Source organism: Camelus bactrianus, chromosome 6 (genome assembly GCF_048773025.1).
Source record: "Camelus bactrianus isolate YW-2024 breed Bactrian camel chromosome 6, ASM4877302v1, whole genome shotgun sequence".
Taxonomy (NCBI): domain Eukaryota; kingdom Metazoa; phylum Chordata; class Mammalia; order Artiodactyla; family Camelidae; genus Camelus; species Camelus bactrianus.
Window position 1 is genome coordinate 24,477,427 of NC_133544.1, and position 19,395 is coordinate 24,496,821.

The 19,395-nt window shown below is 38.3% G+C and overlaps 1 protein-coding gene and 1 long non-coding RNA gene across 3 annotated transcripts in view; one reads left to right on the forward strand and one right to left on the reverse strand.

Moving 5' to 3' along the window:
* NEK9 (NIMA related kinase 9) overlaps positions 1-19,395 on the forward strand; it is a 34,068-nt gene continuing 14,673 nt past the window's right edge. For both annotated transcript variants that reach the window (XR_006727914.2, XM_010963027.3), the window contains exons 1-14: positions 1-360; positions 2,567-2,744; positions 4,477-4,532; positions 5,087-5,157; positions 6,438-6,543; positions 8,087-8,218; positions 9,705-9,815; positions 10,625-10,689; positions 12,867-12,917; positions 13,376-13,568; positions 15,169-15,313; positions 16,570-16,770; positions 16,959-17,005; positions 18,242-18,397. Coding sequence is in view for 1 of the 2 variants with exons in the window: in XM_010963027.3 (XP_010961329.2) it covers positions 142-360; positions 2,567-2,744; positions 4,477-4,532; positions 5,087-5,157; positions 6,438-6,543; positions 8,087-8,218; positions 9,705-9,815; positions 10,625-10,689; positions 12,867-12,917; positions 13,376-13,568; positions 15,169-15,313; positions 16,570-16,770; positions 16,959-17,005; positions 18,242-18,397 (1,731 nt within the window). In the remaining variant the exon portion in view is untranslated. The remainder of the gene's footprint in view (positions 361-2,566; positions 2,745-4,476; positions 4,533-5,086; positions 5,158-6,437; positions 6,544-8,086; positions 8,219-9,704; positions 9,816-10,624; positions 10,690-12,866; positions 12,918-13,375; positions 13,569-15,168; positions 15,314-16,569; positions 16,771-16,958; positions 17,006-18,241; positions 18,398-19,395) is intronic.
* LOC123619349 (uncharacterized) lies at positions 9,506-19,122 on the reverse strand. The gene is made up of 3 exons (XR_006727926.2): positions 18,966-19,122; positions 17,638-17,697; positions 9,506-9,576 (listed from the first exon to the last, which is right to left on the reverse strand). It is a non-coding gene; the product is annotated as an uncharacterized LOC123619349 (long non-coding RNA).

Sequence of the window (19,395 nt, forward strand, 5' to 3'; positions counted from 1 at the left end):
TGCTTCCGGGTCGGGGGGGGGGGAAGGAGCCACCATGGAGCCTCGCGGGGTGGCGGGGCTGACGGAACCTTGGGCCGGCGTCTGAGGCGGGAGGGGCGCAGTGCCGCCGGGGACCCGCAGGCCGGTCCCGCGGTCGCAGCCATGTCGGTACTGGGCGAGTACGAGCGACACTGCGATTCCCTCAACTCGGACTTTGGGAGCGAGTCCGGGGGTGGCGGGGACTCGGGCCCGGGGCCCAGCGCCAGTCCAGGGCCGCGAGCCGGCGGCGGCGTAGCGGAGCAGGAGGAGCTGCACTACATCCCCATCCGCGTTCTGGGCCGCGGCGCCTTCGGGGAGGCCACGCTGTACCGCCGCACAGAGGTAGCGGCCCCCGGCTCCGGCCACCCCGCCCCTCCTGCGCGGCCTGATTCTTCTCGCGCCTCATCCTCAGTTAGTGTTAGGGCGCCCGCAGGGTATCCATCTGGGGTCTCCACCACTCGTCCAACTCTGCTACCCTAGGAGTTCGTTAGCTCACTGGTTGTACTAATGGGTGGTTTTCTGTTTAACCTGGCGGACTGAGCGAGTCATTGAACCTTCTCCGAGCCTTAGTTGCCCCGTCTGTAAATTGTAGTTAGTGGTAACTACATATCTTATAAGTAATCTCTTATTTTATAAGGTTATTTTGAGAATCGAACGAAGGTACTTTGCAAACTATAAATTAAAGCGGTATACGAATGTAAGGTATTGTCAAAACTTCCTTCCTCTCATGCTGTGCAGCTCTCCAAGGTCAGAGTGGAGAGGAGGGGATAACTTCAAAATTCCTACATCCGTGGCAACCACTGACTGCCGGATCTTTTAAGTTCAGTTATGAACACTCAGTTGGAGATTTTTCTTGAAGATCATTTGGAAGGTTTTCGTGTGTTGGTTTCTTCATCAGTGTTTAACCAGCAGCGTTTATGCGTGGGAAGTACTTTTTTTGGTATATTCTAAGCCGTTAGTTCTTAACTTTAGGAGGGTAAGTGCTCCTTTGAGAATCTAATGTAAACCTATCTCTCCCCAATCCACTATTGCATATATACACATCCTTTGAAGAGATTCATGGATTACTGACCCCCAAGTTCGCAATGTATACTAAAAAAAAAACCTGTAGTGGTGACTCTACTTCCAAAAGCTAACCATAAGCTTGGTTTGATCACAAAAAATTTAAAACTCTAGCTTTAGAATAGTTCAGCATCAATGAGGACTTGCTGGGGTTGCTGAAGATGATTCATCGATCAGTGATCCATCTGCAATTCTGGTGTGTGTTCCAAGCTAGCATACTTTTAAGACTAAAGGATGGAGGAGAGAGGTGGTTGCAAGATTAATGTATACTGTTACAGTTATTGCTAGTATTCTGTTTTCTTCTTTGTACTCAAAATATGAAACGGGGGACATGACCATTGGTATTCCTGTTTTGTAGTTATAGAAACTAAGTAATTTCAAGTGACTTGCCCATTTCAATTAGAAGCCAATCCTAAGTTAGAATGGAGTTTCACGTCTCCTTGTCCATCCCTTTCCATTATTATCACGTTGAACTTGATTACTGAGGTTGTTTTAAGTTAAACTTAATTACACCTTCCCAAAACTGCATAGTGTTATCCATAACACCAAGTGTTTATTACATCTGTGAATTTCCAAAGGTTTAATTAGAAGGAGCCCTCTCCCTCAAGAAGCTTATATTTCAGTGGGAAAACAGGTTAGCCTTGTTAGAAATGTTTAAGATGTATGTGAATATACATGAAAATGGACAAATATTTCAGTGTATGAGCTCTGAAAATTAAGGGAATGGTTGCATTAAATAAATGCACAGTAGAAGATTCATCAGTCTTCCCCTAAAGTTATAAAGTCCTGGCAGAGCCATTCCAAAGGATAGGGAGGGTTGTTTGGGTGGGGATGCTTCTGGGCTGGGGAGCAGTATCAGAAAAGAATTAGAAATACAAAAGGGAGTGGATACTGGGAGCTGCAGGTAAGTTTTAGAGGAAAACATGATAAAAGTGTCAGGAGAAACAGAATTGCAAAGTGGGACAGGGTGAGGGAAGTAATCTTAAAGCCCTTAGACCTGATTTATTATCCACAAAGGATGAATGAAATTACTAGAGAAATCTAAATTTATAAAATTAGAGGCTATTTTAATATTTCTGTTTTACAAGAAACTGGTCATCTGTAGATAACCACTCTCTAGTTCTCTATTTCTCCAGTAGTCTAACCCTACTACAGTCCTCATCTTGACTAGCAGTCTGTCATGTCCCTCAATAGAATCTTTGAGAGCTACCTCCAACCCATATTTTACTTGGAATTGACATTATGTAAATTAAGTATAGAAACAGTGTAACAGCACCTTAATGCCTTCCCCAGTCATGCAGTAAATTATGGTGCTTAATTGCATGCAGAACCTTTAAAGTCTTTTCATGTTTTGATTAAAGAGAAAAAAAAGGAGTCGGTCTCTGCCCATCTAGGAAGTTTTCTTTCTAGGTTTACAAGATCCGGGTGTGGATTCGTTCTCTGCCTTGTGAGAGGAAAGCACGATACCTCTGTTACTGTGTTGTAGGATGACTCATTGGTTGTGTGGAAGGAAGTTGATTTGACCCGATTGTCTGAGAAGGAACGTCGTGATGCCTTGAATGAGATCGTTATTCTGGCACTGCTGCAGCATGACAACATTATTGCGTACTACAATCACTTCATGGACAATACCACCCTGCTGATTGAGCTGGAATATTGTAATGGTAAGGTAGAGTTCAGTGGGACTTCCTCCAGCAAAACATTCTTATTCTTATATTTACCTTGAGAGGGAGAGAAAAAGAAGATACATATACAGTGATGTAAACAAAAAAGAAAAAAAAAACTTTAAATGGATTTCTAGAGTTTAAGAGAAATAGTTCAGGCCCTGGAGAGTTTTGAAGTGATCTACAAAATAAGGGCAGGGATTTTCACCTACATACTCAAATTCTCTGTAATTATAATTCCATCTTTAAATTATTTGTTCAGTTGAATTTTACATTCATTTTTCAAGGTTTTTTTCTCATGAAATAATATTAGTTAGGCATTAGAGACATAGTGTGGTTTGGCACTGCCTGATAGAATATTTAATGAAATCTTACAGGTGATACTTCTTTATATTGACTTCAGCTGAAGTTGTCCTGTTGAGAAGTGGTCCAGAGAGCATACTAACTGAAAATGATACATAGCAAAGCATGGCCCTGTTTATCTGGTCCCTGATTTCTTTGGATCCTTTTGCTTATAAATAGCAGTGTAGCCTAGTTGTTAAGAAAATAGACCCTGAACCCATATCCCAAGCTCCACCACTCTAGCTCTGTAATCTTGCACAAGCAACTTAACTTCTCTGTGCCTCAGCTTCCTCATCTTATGTGAGTTCGCTGATAAGTAGTAGTTACCTCCTAGGGTTGTATTAAATGAATATGTAAAGGCCCTAGCATAGTACTTGATACGTAGCAAATTTTTGATAAATACTGTACTAGCTATTATTCTTATTACATGAGAGAACCCTCAAATCCTTTCTTGAGCTTCATGCTGAAGAGGTCCCAGCATATTCTTCACTTAAATCTCTAAGAGAAGGCTCCTAGACTTCTAAGTTCTTACTAGACTCTTGTGTGTCATGATTGTTCCTGGTTCTAATCAACCCGAACTGTATGAGACTATATTAGAGATTTTTGAAATAGCAAAGCCTGTTAACTTCCTTTGTGGTTAGGAGGAATTACAACAAATGGTACATTTATTGAAACTCCAAGTTACTAAATTGTGGGGGGAAAGAAGTTGTGAAACTTAGGACTACAGTATAAGTTACGGTTACAGGTAGAAAATAAAATGAACCATGATCATTTGCAGTCTGTATTACTTCATAATAAAAAGGAGAAGCAAATTTAGACTTACTCTGTAGAGAAGAGTAACTGGAGTAATGATTGAAAACAGTCTAAATTTCCCTAAATTTCGGGAAACCTTTTCAGTGTGAAGTGGAAAGAAAAAGAAGTTAGTGAGGATATGGTCCTGTATATATACACATTGTATATATACAACATTGCATCACGGATGTAACCCAGATATTCTAGTAGTCACATTGAGAGAGTTGTTAAAATATTGCAGAGTCCTTTAAAAAAGAGTTCTGGAAAAGAAAATCATCTGATTTTGAAGACTTTAAGGTAATTTTGCTAATTAGGCCACTATAAAAATGGTCTTTACTCTCATCTTTTCTAAAAATGCCAGGCTTCCTGTTTTTGTATTAAGTTTCTTCTGTTAAGGAGGGGAGTCTTTGAAGATAGACTATTTCGGATATGGTCCTTGACACATGGGAAGAGTTTTGAACCGATGTATAGAGCCAAGAGGGAGAAGGGATTTCCTTTAGAGAGCAAGCAGAATCCTTTATTTCTTGTGTCACCTGTTAAAACCCTAGTAGCTTTGATCTCTATTAAGCATTCAGACATGTTTCTTGTTTAATTGCAGGAGGGAACCTGTATGACAAAATCCTTCGACAGAAGGACAAGTTGTTTGAGGAAGAGGTAATTCATATTTCTATGGAAGGAAGCTAGAATTGTTGTGATTCTTGCATTCTAGTTCTGTATTTACTCTTCCAACAATGAAGAGTGTTTTTTTCCTTTTGTTCAGACTCCTTCCAGACTCTGGTTGATATTCATGAGAAAGGAAACCTCTAACAAGGAAGCTGTCTATAGCTGCTTCCTAAACGGTTTACCTCCACATCATGATTCTCTATGGGCTTTCTTTCCCGGTTCTATTACTGCATACTCTGCATACTGGTATGCCCAGTTTTCTATACCTTTGCATTCTTCCTGGATTTTCTTCCACAAGTCTGCTTCACCATACTATATTTTATAACGACATTGGAACTATTTTATGATAATCTGCTTTTTTTTTTTTTTTTTTTTTACCCCTACCACTTTGCCTACTCAACCTACAAGCAAGAAATGTCAAATCATGTTGAATCATAACCTCTGGTTGCAGCTTCCTTTGTTTTGTGTGTTCGAGTGTGTGTGTTTATTTAAATGGATTTTTTTGTTTGTTTCCAGTCCAAACCTAATTTATTTTTTCTCTGCAGATGGTGGTATGGTACCTGTTTCAGATTGTTTCAGCAGTGAGCTGTATCCATAAAGCTGGAATACTTCATAGGTAATGAGTGAAAGAATATGGGATGGATTCCTTTCCACCAATCCAGTCCCCACCTTGGGTACCTCCCATCAGCACTATTATTTTCTTGATTAAACAGGCAAGGCTTTTCCGTTGATATAATTTAGGAAGGAAAGAGTGAGTAATGAGGGGCGTTATCTTCACTTCCTGAAGTTAAATTGTGTTTATGATCGAGGAAGATTCTCCTCAATAGCTAAGTACTGCTCAGTCATTTCTTTAAGAAATATTTTAGAGCTGAGTTCATTAATTCATCAGTAAAGCCTAGAAGCCCCTATGAAAATGGTATTAGATTGGTTAGAATTCACAGCAAATGTTTTCTCTGAGCAATAGTAATTGGGAATTGTTTCTTAATTTTATAATTAGGTCTTTTAATTTAATTTAATAGCCTATTCATTTTGTACAATTGATAATGCAATTTTACCAGATCTCTAGGGCAGAAAACAGCTTTCTATTCATTTCTAGCTATAGGAGAGAACTATTATAAGAACATTTCCATGTCATTATACCCTTCTTAAGTGAATCAGTGACCACTGCTAGAGATTAATGTTAATATACTAGTATTTCTTTTTTTGTTGGTTTGTTTGTCCAATTAACGTGTTTCTTAATAGCTGTTGAGTGGCTATCATTGTGTATTGTTGTTTTCTTTTCAAAAATTACAAAGAATATTGTTGTGGTTTTTTCATGTTTTTCAATAAAGGAAGCCAGAGTGTGAACCAGCACAGTTTATTTGTGTTACATATGATCAATTCATCTTTAGGGAAATAGCCTGTGATTTTATTTTGGTGATCTACAGAGCCTAATCATTTTGCTGCTAAGATGTGCAGACTCTTCTCATGTCTTAACAGATTTGAAACTTGACACCAACCCAGTGGTAGTTACCTTTATATCACTTGATTCAAGGCATAATGGTAATTAAAAAGGCAGTGCACTTTATAGGAATTATGATTACCTAGGACACCTTTTTATTTTTTTTCTGTCTGACCCTCTCAACTTTTTTCCTAATGACTTCAGTAGTTTAGGGGACATGCTTATGTTGTGAATTCCTGGAAAGTGAAGTTAATTCTCTGCCTCCACTCCCTCAAGTCCCCTTTTCAATGTTAAAATGTTTGAGAAAGTGATGACCATTGTTTGGGATCCCACAACAGTCTGAGCAATGGTAACACACTCTTTTTAATTTTGTACTAATCCTGGACTGGAAGGAGGATGAGTTTAAAAAAAGTTGAGTATATGGGTTTAATGTACAGCATCTTTTTTTTCCCCAGAGATATAAAGACATTAAATATTTTTCTGACCAAAGCAAACCTGATAAAACTTGGAGATTATGGCCTAGCAAAGAAACTTAATTCTGAGTATTCCATGGCTGAGACGGTAAGTATGTGTTGCCCTTGACTTAATTTTTTTCTTTTCTTTCCTATACCATGAGCTATATTACCATACCCCCTAAATCTTGCACATTTTTCTTAATATTCTAGCAAGTTCTCCATACTTATAAAGCAAGTCTTCAGGAGTCTTTTTCCTGGGCTCACTAACAGGCATTTGCATGCTTGGGTGTTTTTTCAGAAGTCATTGCCCGCATTACAGCTCTGACTTCATTGCCCTTTTCCACACTAACTAGAGACTTTTCTGAAAGTAATAAAATGCTTTACTGTTTTTTCCAGCCTAAGATCTTTAGTAGATTTCACTTTATCCCTTATTTAATGTTTGAGTTTAGGATGTTGGACATCTCTTGTTTTGTTTCTTTTCAGTTTTTCTGGTTCATAAGCCCTATATTACAAATAAAGTCTGATGCTCAGAGAACAATCTGATCTTTAATATATACAGGCTGAACCACAGGGCTCCCTTCTCACCCAATCCTATGAAAGACCATTGGTAAAGAGTAGACATAAGTTGATATTTAAAGACTGTGATCTGATCCTTTAGGACTTATAAAACCCAATTATTACTCTTCTGGTTTCACAGTGCTCTGTCTTTAAAAGAACTTGGAAATGCAAGTTAATAAAATTAATTTTGTCCTGATGATGTTTTTTGGTAATACTGAGATCTGCCTGCAGGCAGTTTAGAGACATCCAAGGATACTGATAGTCAGGAGTGGGCATCTGCTTCAGGGACTCAGTCTGCTTATACGACGGTGCCATATTGACTTTCTGAGGAAGCAGTCATGTCCTTGCGTGGATTTTTCTCATCGAGTAATCTGATAAAACCAAGAGTTAATTTTTTTAGCTAGTTAAATGCAAAGAAGGAATGATAATGAAAATGTATAATTGCCATGTAAGCCACCTGAAAGACTGCTTTGTTCATTTAAAGATGGCTGTCTGGGGTACTCATTGTCTCTCATCTTGGGAGAGGCATAACCTCCATTCAAGGACATTTCTTTTTCTTCCAAACATATTCTTGAACTCAGAGAACTCAGAAGATCTTTTTAAATTTGAAAGAAATTCATTAGCTGCGTTAATATTACAAATGTTGAACTGAGCCATTTATAGAGTTTTACTAACTGTACATTTCAGTTAGAACTTTTAAACCTTTTATTCAATTACTATCTCCCTACTGCCAGTTTTTTGGTTTTTCCCATAGGTGAACTTATACCAAATACGTTTTTATCTCTGAATTCCTCAGTATGCCTTGAATACCTAAAGCCTCTGTGATCCAGGAATCACAGAGCTGTCTGTCTCCCAGATTATCACAGGCCTTTACTATAGAGATTGTCCCTTTATAATTGGCCCAAGAGATTTGATGTGAATAAGATTTCTCCCCATAGTGACATCATTTCATAAAAACCATTTCGGGATATGCTAATGAATGTTTTATAATTGTTATCGATAGTTCCTAAGAAATTTAATTTGTTGTTGAAATATTAATATAGTTACCTCAAAAAAAAGGTTATTCTTTAATTGTTTTCTTTGTTGTTCAGCTTGTGGGAACTCCATATTACATGTCTCCAGAGCTCTGCCAAGGAGTAAAATACAATTTCAAGTCTGATATCTGGGCAGTTGGCTGTGTCATTTTTGAACTGCTTACACTAAAGAGAACATTTGATGCTACAGTAAGTTGATGGGTTATCCCTACATTGCCCTTGCAAATGGTATGACTTGGTTGAGAGAATCAACTTTGTGTATCCCTGAGCTTCTGATTTCTTGGCAGAAATCAGCTGTAGGTGAAAATAACAACCATTATTCAGGCACTGGCTTAGTAGTGTATTATTAAAATGCTATAGACCAGGTTTATCTCTAACTTGAATTCCCTATTGAAATAATCGTAATCAAGTAGTTTGAGCACAGTGCTTGAATTTGTTGACTGTAATTTGAAAACTGGCTCTAGGATTGACTATTAGATGGATGTTGCAGTTTAGATAAGCCATTTCATTTCTTATGCTTCAATTATATTGTTTTTTAAAAGCAAATTATATAATACTCATTAAAGTGTTTTGATCTTTTTTATGAAAAATTATACACTGACTCTTACTAAAGATTGTTATTATTTTATAGACAACAAATCCCTTTAAGCTGTTTTCTTCTTAAGTAAAGCCCAATGTAAAGCAGTGCTACTCCACCTTTAATATGCATAGGAAATCACCTGGGCATCTTGTTAAAATGCAGACTCTGTTTTAGTATGTCTGGAGCTGGGCCTGATATTCTGCATTTCTAACAAACTCCCAGATGGTGCTGATGCTCCTAGACTTGGAACACAATATGAGTAGCAAAAGTAGATTCACACCCAGTATCCTCTACAAACCAGGTGTGAGAACTTAGGCAAATCACTTCATCTCTTTGATCTTGTATTTTATTGTCTATAAGAAGGGAAAAAAATACATATTCCTCTTACAGAGATGCTCTGCTAATACATAAAATGTGTATAAAAATGCAAATGTAAGATAATGCAGCATGCATTGGCCTTGTATGAGACCTGTTTATTTCTCTAAGTCCTGAAGTTCATTCCAATCTATCATCTAATTCTCTTAAATAATATAGTAGAAGGAAAATGAGTTTTGTTGTCAGATAGACTGGTTGGAATTATGATTCCATTTTTTACTATCTGTGTAGACTTGGGCAATTCACTTTACCTATCTGAATAGGTAATAATAATAACCTTGTGTGGTGTTTGCAAGGGTTAAAAAACATTATGTATGCAAGTTATGTTATTTAGTAGTCTCTCAGTAAAGGTGGTGGTATATAATCATTATTAGGATGTATAAAGTAGGAGGCAAATTAGTTGGCAAAGGAGATAACTTAAAGCCAAGAAGCACTGCTAAACTTTCTTTTTTCTTGGGATTCAGTTGAAGGGTCAAATTATAATATATGCTAAGTAGTATTCATAGTCATACCTCTTTGTTGGTCAGTTGGCTTCATTCTCTCTGATAGCAGCAGTGCATTTCTAACAATTTCTTGCTGATTATACTAATAGCTGTAAAAAGAAGTCAGACCAAATTCAGAACTATTGCCACTTCTTTAAATAATAGCCACAGATCCCCTACTGGTAGATTATAATATCCTTGTATAACCAAGAACAGTATAAGAATCATTTTCTCCTAGAACCCACTCAACTTGTGTGTGAAGATTGTACAAGGAATCCGGGCCATGGAAGTTGATTCTAGCCAGTACTCTTTGGAGCTGATCCAGATGGTCCATGCATGCCTCGACCAGGTGAGTGTGACCTACATATTGATTTCAGTTCAGTGTTTTCCTTTCCAGTCCTAGTGTTTGGACTGTGGCATAGATGGACCTGCACAAAACCATATCCACTTCCCCAGGGTAGGATGTATTTGTGGCTGTGCCCAGGAGAATAGGCATTGGCAATTCATGATACTTGTATGCTTCAGCCAACAAATTCTTACTTTACTAATTTGTGAAATGATTTTACCATCTAAACTGTGCTCCATTTTTTATGATCAAGATTAATTTTTGTAAATTGATTTTATAAAATAATAGTGGTAATTTAGAATTCCTAGTGTGCAGAATGTATCTAGCTCTAAATGTCACGGTTGGCTTGCAGTGTAGCTCTAGGTCAGCAGTATTCAGAGATGGTCCAGAAAGCACGGGCATTACAATCGCCAGGGGATGGGAGAGTTTTACAAGAAGAAAATGAAGATTCCTAGGCCCTAACCCAGACCAATTGGATCAGAATCACTGTGGATAAAGCCCAGAGATCTTTATTTGTAGCAGGCACTCCAGGAGATTCTTATGTGCTATATATATATTGAAATTTGAGAGCCACTGCCCTTACTGTTAGAACAAGTGAGGAAGGTACATCTCATTCATGTACAAGTATTGATGATAATGAGATGATAAGCATGAAGCATAGAATGTGACATAAGAAATTGTTTTTTGAAACAAAAGGGTGATATACAGTGGAATAACTAACCTGCAGCCTTCAGAGAGGAAGTAAAATGTCTCTTTAGTTCCCACTTTGCCCATTTCCTTTAAATTAAAACTAACCCATTGGTACTTTTTAGGATCCTGAGCAGAGACCCACTGCAGAAGAACTTCTGAATTGCCCCCTCCTCAGGAAACGCAGAAGGTAAAGAACAAAGAAGTCGTTTCATTGTCTTCCGCAGACAGTTTACTGTTAGAGGCCTGATCAGGGTACTACAGAGAGAGGGTAGTGTTTCCTAACTTGGCCACTCTGGTGCTATTTTTCTACCAACATTGCTTTCACTGTTTGAGGGTAGCTCCTGACTTTCATCTTCTTGGCCTGCCTACTTCGTTCTGCGTTTGTACCGATGAGCCCTTAGAGCACTTCACTACCCCCATCTGTGAATTCTAATGTAGAGTTGGGGCACTGGACTGTAGAAATTAAGAGAGGAGGGCTATTGTTTGTATCTGACTTCTGTCGTTAGCTTTGTCAAGTTATTTAACATCTCTGTCCCTTAGATTTCTCCTCTATAAAGTAAAGTAGGGTGAGGATTAAAGGAGGTAATGCATATAAAGTGCTCAGCCCAGGGCCTGGCACAAGGTGCTCAACAGTTGGTGGATAGTAGTGTGAGTTTGGACCGGGTCTTTGTTTTTTAGTGCATTTGTTTAGATGGTAGGTTGCTGTTGAAGGAGTTGTCTTCAAATACCTTTTGCCCATTTCCTGTAGTCAAGCTTGATTGATTTCTGACAGGTTGTTTCCTGAGATTTATTCAGTGTTAGAGATTTCTAGAGGTAGGAAGGAGGTCCTTTATTCCTCGTTTTTTGTAGGAGGCTTCAAACCCTATCTCAAAGGAAGAGTTATTCTTTATCCTCCTTAAATGTTCTGATCTCTATTCATCCTGTTACACTATATTTGCTTTATCACCCTTCTTTCTCCCCTACTAGTTCTTTGTTTCCATATCTTCCCAGTATTCAAACATTTACTGTGCTCTTTTTCAAATTTTGCCTTAGATGCATTCCGTATATACCTAATTCCATAATCTGCTGTTTGGTCAGTAGTACCTTTATCTTGTATTAAATTAATCTTTTCTAGTTCTCCAGTTGCTCTGTAGCCAGTGTTTTAGTGCCTAGATTTATGTGTAATACTCCAGATACCACACTATGACCTTCCATTTATGTTCTATGCATATTCAGGCAATATCACCCTTTAGAGCTGGTTAAGCATATTTAAATTTTTTATCTGGCTTATTTTCCAATAATATAATCACTGTTTAAATCTCTTATTTAGATATTTCCATTGATAATTTTTAACTGCAATTTTTATTGAGATAGAGACTTACAAGCAGTACTTTGTTAGAACTTTGTTCTTTGATGGAAAAACATAAGATAAAGAGCTTTCCAGATAAAGCATAGACACAGGAAATTGTGGAAATACTCAGGAAGCACTAAGTTCTGTTTGGCTAGATTAGTGGTTTTAGATCTGGCACTCTAAATAGCAATAACCCAGGAACTTCCAAAAATACTGGCGCTTAAGTGCCACCCCAGGTATTCAGCTATAATTGATTGAGGCAGAATGAGAGCCCTGGGTTGGAACATGGGAGTAAATAGAGGGAAAGAAGACTGGAAAGGGAGGTAGAGAATCTTGAATGTCAGGGGAAGGAATTTGTACTTAATTAAGGGCTAGTACAGAAGTACTGGATGTTTATGGGAGGGCTGTTCATGTGATGAGAGGCATGCCTTAGGAAGAGTTATTTAGCAATACTAATATCAGTGTTAAATCAGTACAGGACTGGTTAAAGTGGATTGGAACTATGATGAGACCGATTAGGAGAGGCGAGTACAAAGGGCATTGTATAAGTGGAATCTCTAGAATTTGAGTGTTGAGGAAAGGGAGACAGCTAAGTCTAAGAAGACTGAAGTTTTAAGCCTACTTCACTGGGAGAATGGGGGTTCCAGTTGTAGAGTTAGGAGAGTCGAAAGAATAGGAGAAGGATAATGAGCTGAGCTTTAGAGATGCTGAGTTTAGGGAGTCAGTGGGCAGACTAGATGGAGATGTCAGGAGTTTCCTAAAATGTACATCAGAGTTCTCAAGGCTCTTTGTCTCAGCCTGGAACATTTCTCAGAGATAGAAAACAAATGGCCCCCTTGTATTTGACAAATTGTCTAATGCCAGACCTATATAAGTGTTTGAGTTGTATTGAAGTACTTTCCTAAAAGTATTTTAACGTTGTAGAAGGCATTATAGTTTATAGAAGATTAAACCTGTGAAAGATATTAAAGAGACATTTGTGCAATATAGGAGTCTGTTATTTCTCTCATGTATCTTTGCTTTTCTTTTGGTAGAGAGATGGAGGAAAAAGTCACACTGCTTAATGCACCTACAAAAAGACCAAGGTAATGCTCAGGAGATTCTTGAAAAATAGCATGTCTTAAATTACCACCAAGGGGTCTGTCTTTCTTGGGTCTGAACACTGTTTGATCCCAGTAAGTAGCCTTTGGTATCCTTTCAGAAGCCAACATCTGCTTAAATGTCAGATAGTCATTTTGGAGAAAAAGCAAGCTATAATTTCACTCTCATGCTAAAGTGGACATCATTACAGTGATGAATGTTAAAAAGTTGAAAAGCGTAGGTGTTGTGGATCAGACTGGAATCTGATCTGGCTGGGCTGTGATGAAACCCCGAGGCAGGGATTGCAAAGCCTGCTATGATAGAGGGTTGAAATAAGTTGTCGAGAAAGAACATACTTTCTCATACCATAATTTGCAGTTCTTTTCAGGGAACAGACTGGAAGCATTTTTCTTTGATATAATTTTTATATTAAATGTGCCTTTTTTCTGGGGGTTGTTGGCAGGTCAAGCACTGTGACTGAAGCACCCATTGCTGTGGTAACATCCCGAACCAGTGAAGTCTATGTTTGGGGTGGTGGGAAATCCACTCCCCAGAAACTGGATGTCATCAAGAGTGGCTGTAGTGCCCGGCAGGTGTGTGCAGGGAATACCCACTTTGCTGTGGTCACAGTGGAGAAGGAGCTGTACACCTGGGTGGTAAGTGAAGCTACATACTTTAGAGCAGTGATGTGAGCCTCATTTGTTTACTGGGCCCACGATGTCTTAAGTGTTTTGTTGGTTGATCATGTGCTGCAGAAGTGTCAGCATGGGATGATGGAATGTAAGCTCTTCTGAGAGCAGGGATTTTGTTCAGTTCACTGATCCATTTCCAATGCCTGGTACATGTTAGGTCACTTGTAAATGTTTTTTGAATGAATGAATGAATGAAGGAGAGAGAAAAAAGGCTCTCACCTACAGGCTGGGTGATTTCAGAAAGTTGCTTAATAACTCTGTTCTATTACCATGCATTTCAGAGTAACTCATATCTGTGAAATAGCTTTGTAAACAAATAAAGCCGTGTACCATGTCAGGAAAATCCTGCAACCTCCATCAGTGACTGAGATGGTATATCTGGAGTAGAATTTTCCTTTGTTCCCCTCTAGATTCCACCCTCTCACCTGGAACAAATTGCCTGTATTTGATCTCTGTTTTATCTGCCACTTGTTCCTCATTCACCTACAGTACAGCTTCCATTTCTGCCACTGGATTGAACTACTCTTGACAGAATGACCTAAATTGTGAAATAAAACAGACATGTACACTTTAGTTCTTGCTTGACCTCCTGTCATATTTGCCATAGTTGGCTACTCCTTCCTTCTTGAAGCTTTGTCTTCCCTTGATTTCCATAAGACCATATTCTGTTGGCTTTCCTCCTGTCTCTGGCTGTGCGTTCTCAGGCTAATTTCAGGCTGCTTTTCCTTTACTCAACCTTGTCTTAGGCCCTCGGTTCTTCCTGCTCTTCCTCCTCTTCCTCCTCTTCCTGAGCGAGCTCATTTTTTCCAGTAGTGTTGGATAACTTCTCTGTCAGGACAGGCTTTATCCCCAGTGTGTGACAGAGTAGACACTCAACTATTGATTGATTGATTGAAAGAAAAAATGAGTAATCACTCATTTTTGGTCTCTGTTTTAGAGTGTTAACTTGCTGTTATTTCCTAAAATTCTTTCCCTTAAAGAACTAGCTTTTAGAGGTGGAGTGATATTAATGCCTTAAAAAACATTTATATAAGGACTTACAGTTGAGTTATTGAATGGGAAAAATTACCTATCTCTGTAAAACTGTTGAAAAATCATTTAGAACTATTCTCAATGCTTTATAGCAGCCTCTTTGATATAGCCAGATTCCTTATAACTATTCCATATTTCAAGGAAATTGTGACCAAAATTTGTAAAAATTTTATAAGGATTTTCAAGAGGCCGTAGTCCTATAGAAAACAATCAAATTAGACAATATAAAGAATCTTTTCACCATCACTCATAATTAAATAGACAATTCACCTTAGACTTGAAGGAGAAAGACAAAATTGGGAATGTGTCCTTTTAAGACATGATGGATATCAATCTGGGATACTTTAAAAATCTTTACCTATTGGCAGGGGTTTTTTACTACCTACATTAAAAGGTTTCATCCCCCTTTTTAAAATTTCATTTCTAAATTTCCAGCTGATTTTTTCCTACTATTTTTCTTAATAAGTAGTGATATTAAAGGTTAGTTTTGGCATGAAAAGTTAAAATTTCACAAGACCTATTTATTTCACAGAACATGCAAGGGGGTACTAAACTCCATGGTCAGCTGGGCCACGGAGACAAAGCCTCCTACCGACAGCCAAAGCACGTGGAAAAGTTGCAAGGCAAAGCTATCCGTCAGGTGTCATGTGGCGATGATTTCACTGTCTGTGTGACAGGTAAGGCATCAGCAGAAAGCATCCAGGTGCATTTAATGTGGAGTATTATACCTAATTCTGTGCAGTTTTAGTTGGGATTTTATAACAAAGAAAGCATCCAGAGAACCAAAGACAATCAGCAAAGCACGTTAATAACAGCATGCCCTGTATCTGGAGGGAACTGGAAAAGATACATGCGCTCCAGTGTTCAGCACAGTATTATTTACAATAGCCAAGACATGGAAACAACCTAATTGTCCATCAACAGATGACTGGATAAAGAAGTGGTATATTTATGCAATGGAATACTACACAGCCATAAAAAAGAATAAAATAATGCCATTTTCAGCAACATGGATGGACCTGGAGATCATCATTCTAAGTGAAGTAAGCCAGAAAGAGAAAGAAAAATACCATATGATAATCACTTATATGTAGAATCTTAAAAAAAAAAAAAAGACGAATGTAATTATAAAATAGAAACAGATGCACAGACACAGAAAAGAAACTTGTGGTTACTGGGGGGGGGGGAATGGGGTGGGAAGGAATAAATTGGGAGTTCGAGATTTGTAGATACTAACTACTATATATAAAATAGATAAACAACAAGTTTCTTCTGTATAGCACAAGGAACCATATTCAATATCTTGTCATAACCTATAATGAAAAAGAATATGAAAATATATGTATGTATATATATGACTGAAACATTATGCTGTACATCAGAAATTGACAAAACATTATAAACTGACTATACTTCAATTTAGAAAAAAAGGAAAAAGAATTTTTAAAAACATGCCCAACTTGCTGTAGTATTAGGGGAGTGGTGAGCAAGGAGAAGGCAGGTGGATAACAGAGAAGAGGTAGGATTAGGAGAAATATATGGTATGTTCTTGTTGGAGGGCATAAAATAACCATTACCTTAGTGAGGTGTGGATAATACTAAATCAGGAATCAGGAGCTAAAATTTAGTTTTGGTATTGCCATTACTTACTTGATGATTCCTTGGTGCTTCTCTTTTTCTCTATAAAATAGAGATAGCCCTGATATAAGTTTAAGCCTTTTTAACATGATAATCCTACTACTATTTTTTTAAACTGTTATTGTAACAGTACACGTGCCCCCCAAATACAACTCTAGACTTGTGCAGGATTTCTCTGATATGATCTCATGTGAAATCATTGGCTGAGGTCATCCTCATTCCAGCCCTACCCAGCTCTCTAATTAGACAAAATAAGTCATTCCTTTGATGGGTTGTGCTTTCCTTCTTTTCACAGATGAAGGTCAGCTCTATGCCTTTGGATCTGACTATTATGGCTGCATGGGGGTAGACAAGGTTGCTGGCCCTGAAGTATTAGAACCCATGCAGCTGAACTTCTTCCTGAACAATCCAGTGGAGCAGGTCTCCTGTGGAGATAATCACGTGGTGGTTTTGACACGAAACAAAGAAGTTTACTCTTGGGGCTGTGGTGAATATGGTAGGTGTAGCCTTGCTTCTGTCCACTATTTCCCAGGCACACAGCCTGACTTTAGGCTTGTGTGCCTGTAACACATCATGCATCCTCTACTTGAGAAGCGTTAATTCAGTAGAAGAGAATCTTATAGAACATTTTCCTTGGGAAGGAGGCCCTTGCATTAATGATTTTCTTTCTTATGTCTATCTCAGGACGACTGGGTTTGGATTCAGAAGAGGATTATTATACACCACAAAAGGTAAAATCAGAGGCAGCTTCTTCCTAAAGCCTATGTCACACAGACTCCAGTAGTGTGTCCTCTTTCCCTGACTCCTCATATCAAGATGTTACTCCTGCAATATTTCCTGTCTGGAAGACTGATAATCCAAGATTCCTAATTTAGCACTATGTGGTTTTGTCATCTGACTAAATCATAGAAAGTTGAAAAAGAATATATAGCTGCTGTGGGCATTCTGGGGTCACATCTTACACTGGGATGAGCAGTAAAATCAGCATGTACGGTGAAAAAGTCACATCAAGCTAAACACACTCTGGAAAATTCCTTGGGAAGATATTGGAAAGCAATATACTATTCCTTAACCCAGCACAGCCATTATGCCACACTCCCACCCCCATTTCCACAGTTGGACACCAGATGAAATAGTTGTTTGTGTTTAGGGGTCATGCTGGGTGAAACATAAAATGTAATTACTCTTAGCACTGCAAGGGCTGGCGTGGTAAGAGCTGGCACAGGACCAGCTGAGGAAGAGCATGGTCACATCTCTGTCACATCCACCCTGGGACACAGGCTCACCAACTGGAAGGTTAACTATAATTGACTATACCATTCAGTATTAACAATGTTTACTTACATTTTAAAAATTAACTTACATATTTGTTGGACCATTCTCACTCAATAGGATTCACAGCTGCTTCTCTTCCTGAAAGAGACTATAGTAGAAGACTTGAAGTTTGAGTTTTCACATTTCACAGACATCCATCATGTTCCCCACCATTCTCCAGCCCTATCTAGTTAGCTGCAGAGTGATGTGAGTGTTCAGAAGTCTTGCCTGCTACCTCAGTACTCAGCCATCTCACTTATAATATGAGCAAACTGGGACCCCACAGGGCTACTGAGTTTCTTCTATAACTGTCATGGGCATTCCACCTCAGAGGACAAAGTCAGCAATAGACTGAGGCTTCTCCTTTCCCAGTGTTTTCTGAGAAGTCTTCCTAACTAGAACCTATTGCTAAAACAAACTTTGACAGGAGCTGTCTGTTTAGCTGATCTGGAATTGCCGCCTTTTACTTTATTAAAAAACTAGACCTCCTTGTTAAAACAGTAGCCTCTAAGCTGCTGGGCAGTTCTGAAGAGAATAGTGCAACCTTTACTTCCCTATAGTCATTCTGCTAAATGCAAGATGTCACTTTTGAAAGAATTTGAGAGGTTTTTTTCCTAATACAAGTTATGTTTGGGGATTTATTTTTCTTACAGGTGGATGTTCCCAAGGCCTTGATCATCATCGCAGTCCAATGTGGCTGTGATGGGACATTTCTACTGACCCAGTCAGGCAAAGTGCTGGCCTGTGGACTCAATGAATTCAACAAACTGGGTCTTAATCAGTGCATGTCTGGAATCATCAACCATGAAGTGAGTATCCCCTTTGGTGTCCTGAATACATTGTCAGAATTTCTCTAGGTTGGAATTTCTTTGGGAATGCTGATTTGTGACTGTGGAATGTGATTTAAGAATAAAATGAGTATCTCACAGACTTGTTCAGCAAAAGAAGCCAGCCACAAGAGTACATATTATATGATGCCCATTATATGAAGTTTAAGAACAGGCAAGATTAACTTATGATGACAGAAGTCAAAATCATGGTTACTTCTGGGAGGAGGGGCGTAGGTATTAACAAGGGGTGAGAGGGATCCTAGGGTGATGGGAATGGTTTATATCTTGATCTGGGTGGTAGTTTTACATTTATATACCTACAGAAAAATGTGTCAAGCTGTACAATATTGTATAGTTTATTAAACCTTAATAAAGTGATTACAATCAAGGGATAGAATTCAGATTCTTACCTTATCACTGAAATAGGTATAGGAAAATTAACATGAAAAGAAACATTTTTTAATGTATCACCTCCTTGGAAAGTTTAGATTTATTGCTGAGAAATCACTGATTCTATACCAGCTTATTAAATGTAAGTATCACTCACCTCCTTCAAGGATGTCATAAAAGTCACCACTGGTAAGTCCTAGTCTCCTCTTTGTGTTAATATGATGAGTTTTTGTCATTGTCTAAAGAAATTAAGAGACAAAAGCTTGCTGACTCAATGGAAAAGATAAGAATTTTAAAGCAATCTCCAAAGTAGTGATTCTGAAAAGGGAGAGTACAAATTTGGAGCAAGTCTAGGGAGGGTGTCTGTGTAGTTTGAAAACGCAAATTTAGAATTAGCACTACTACTTGAATTTGAGTTTTGTTATAACATTGATTTGTTGTGAAATTTTAAACTCACATGAGAAGATTTATTTTTATGCTTATCTAAAGGGAATGTGGGTTTTAACAACTTGAGAACACTGTAGGTCAAATTAGATCACAGTAAACTGGTTGCTTTATGGGCTGGAGAGAGTCCAAGATTTTAATTC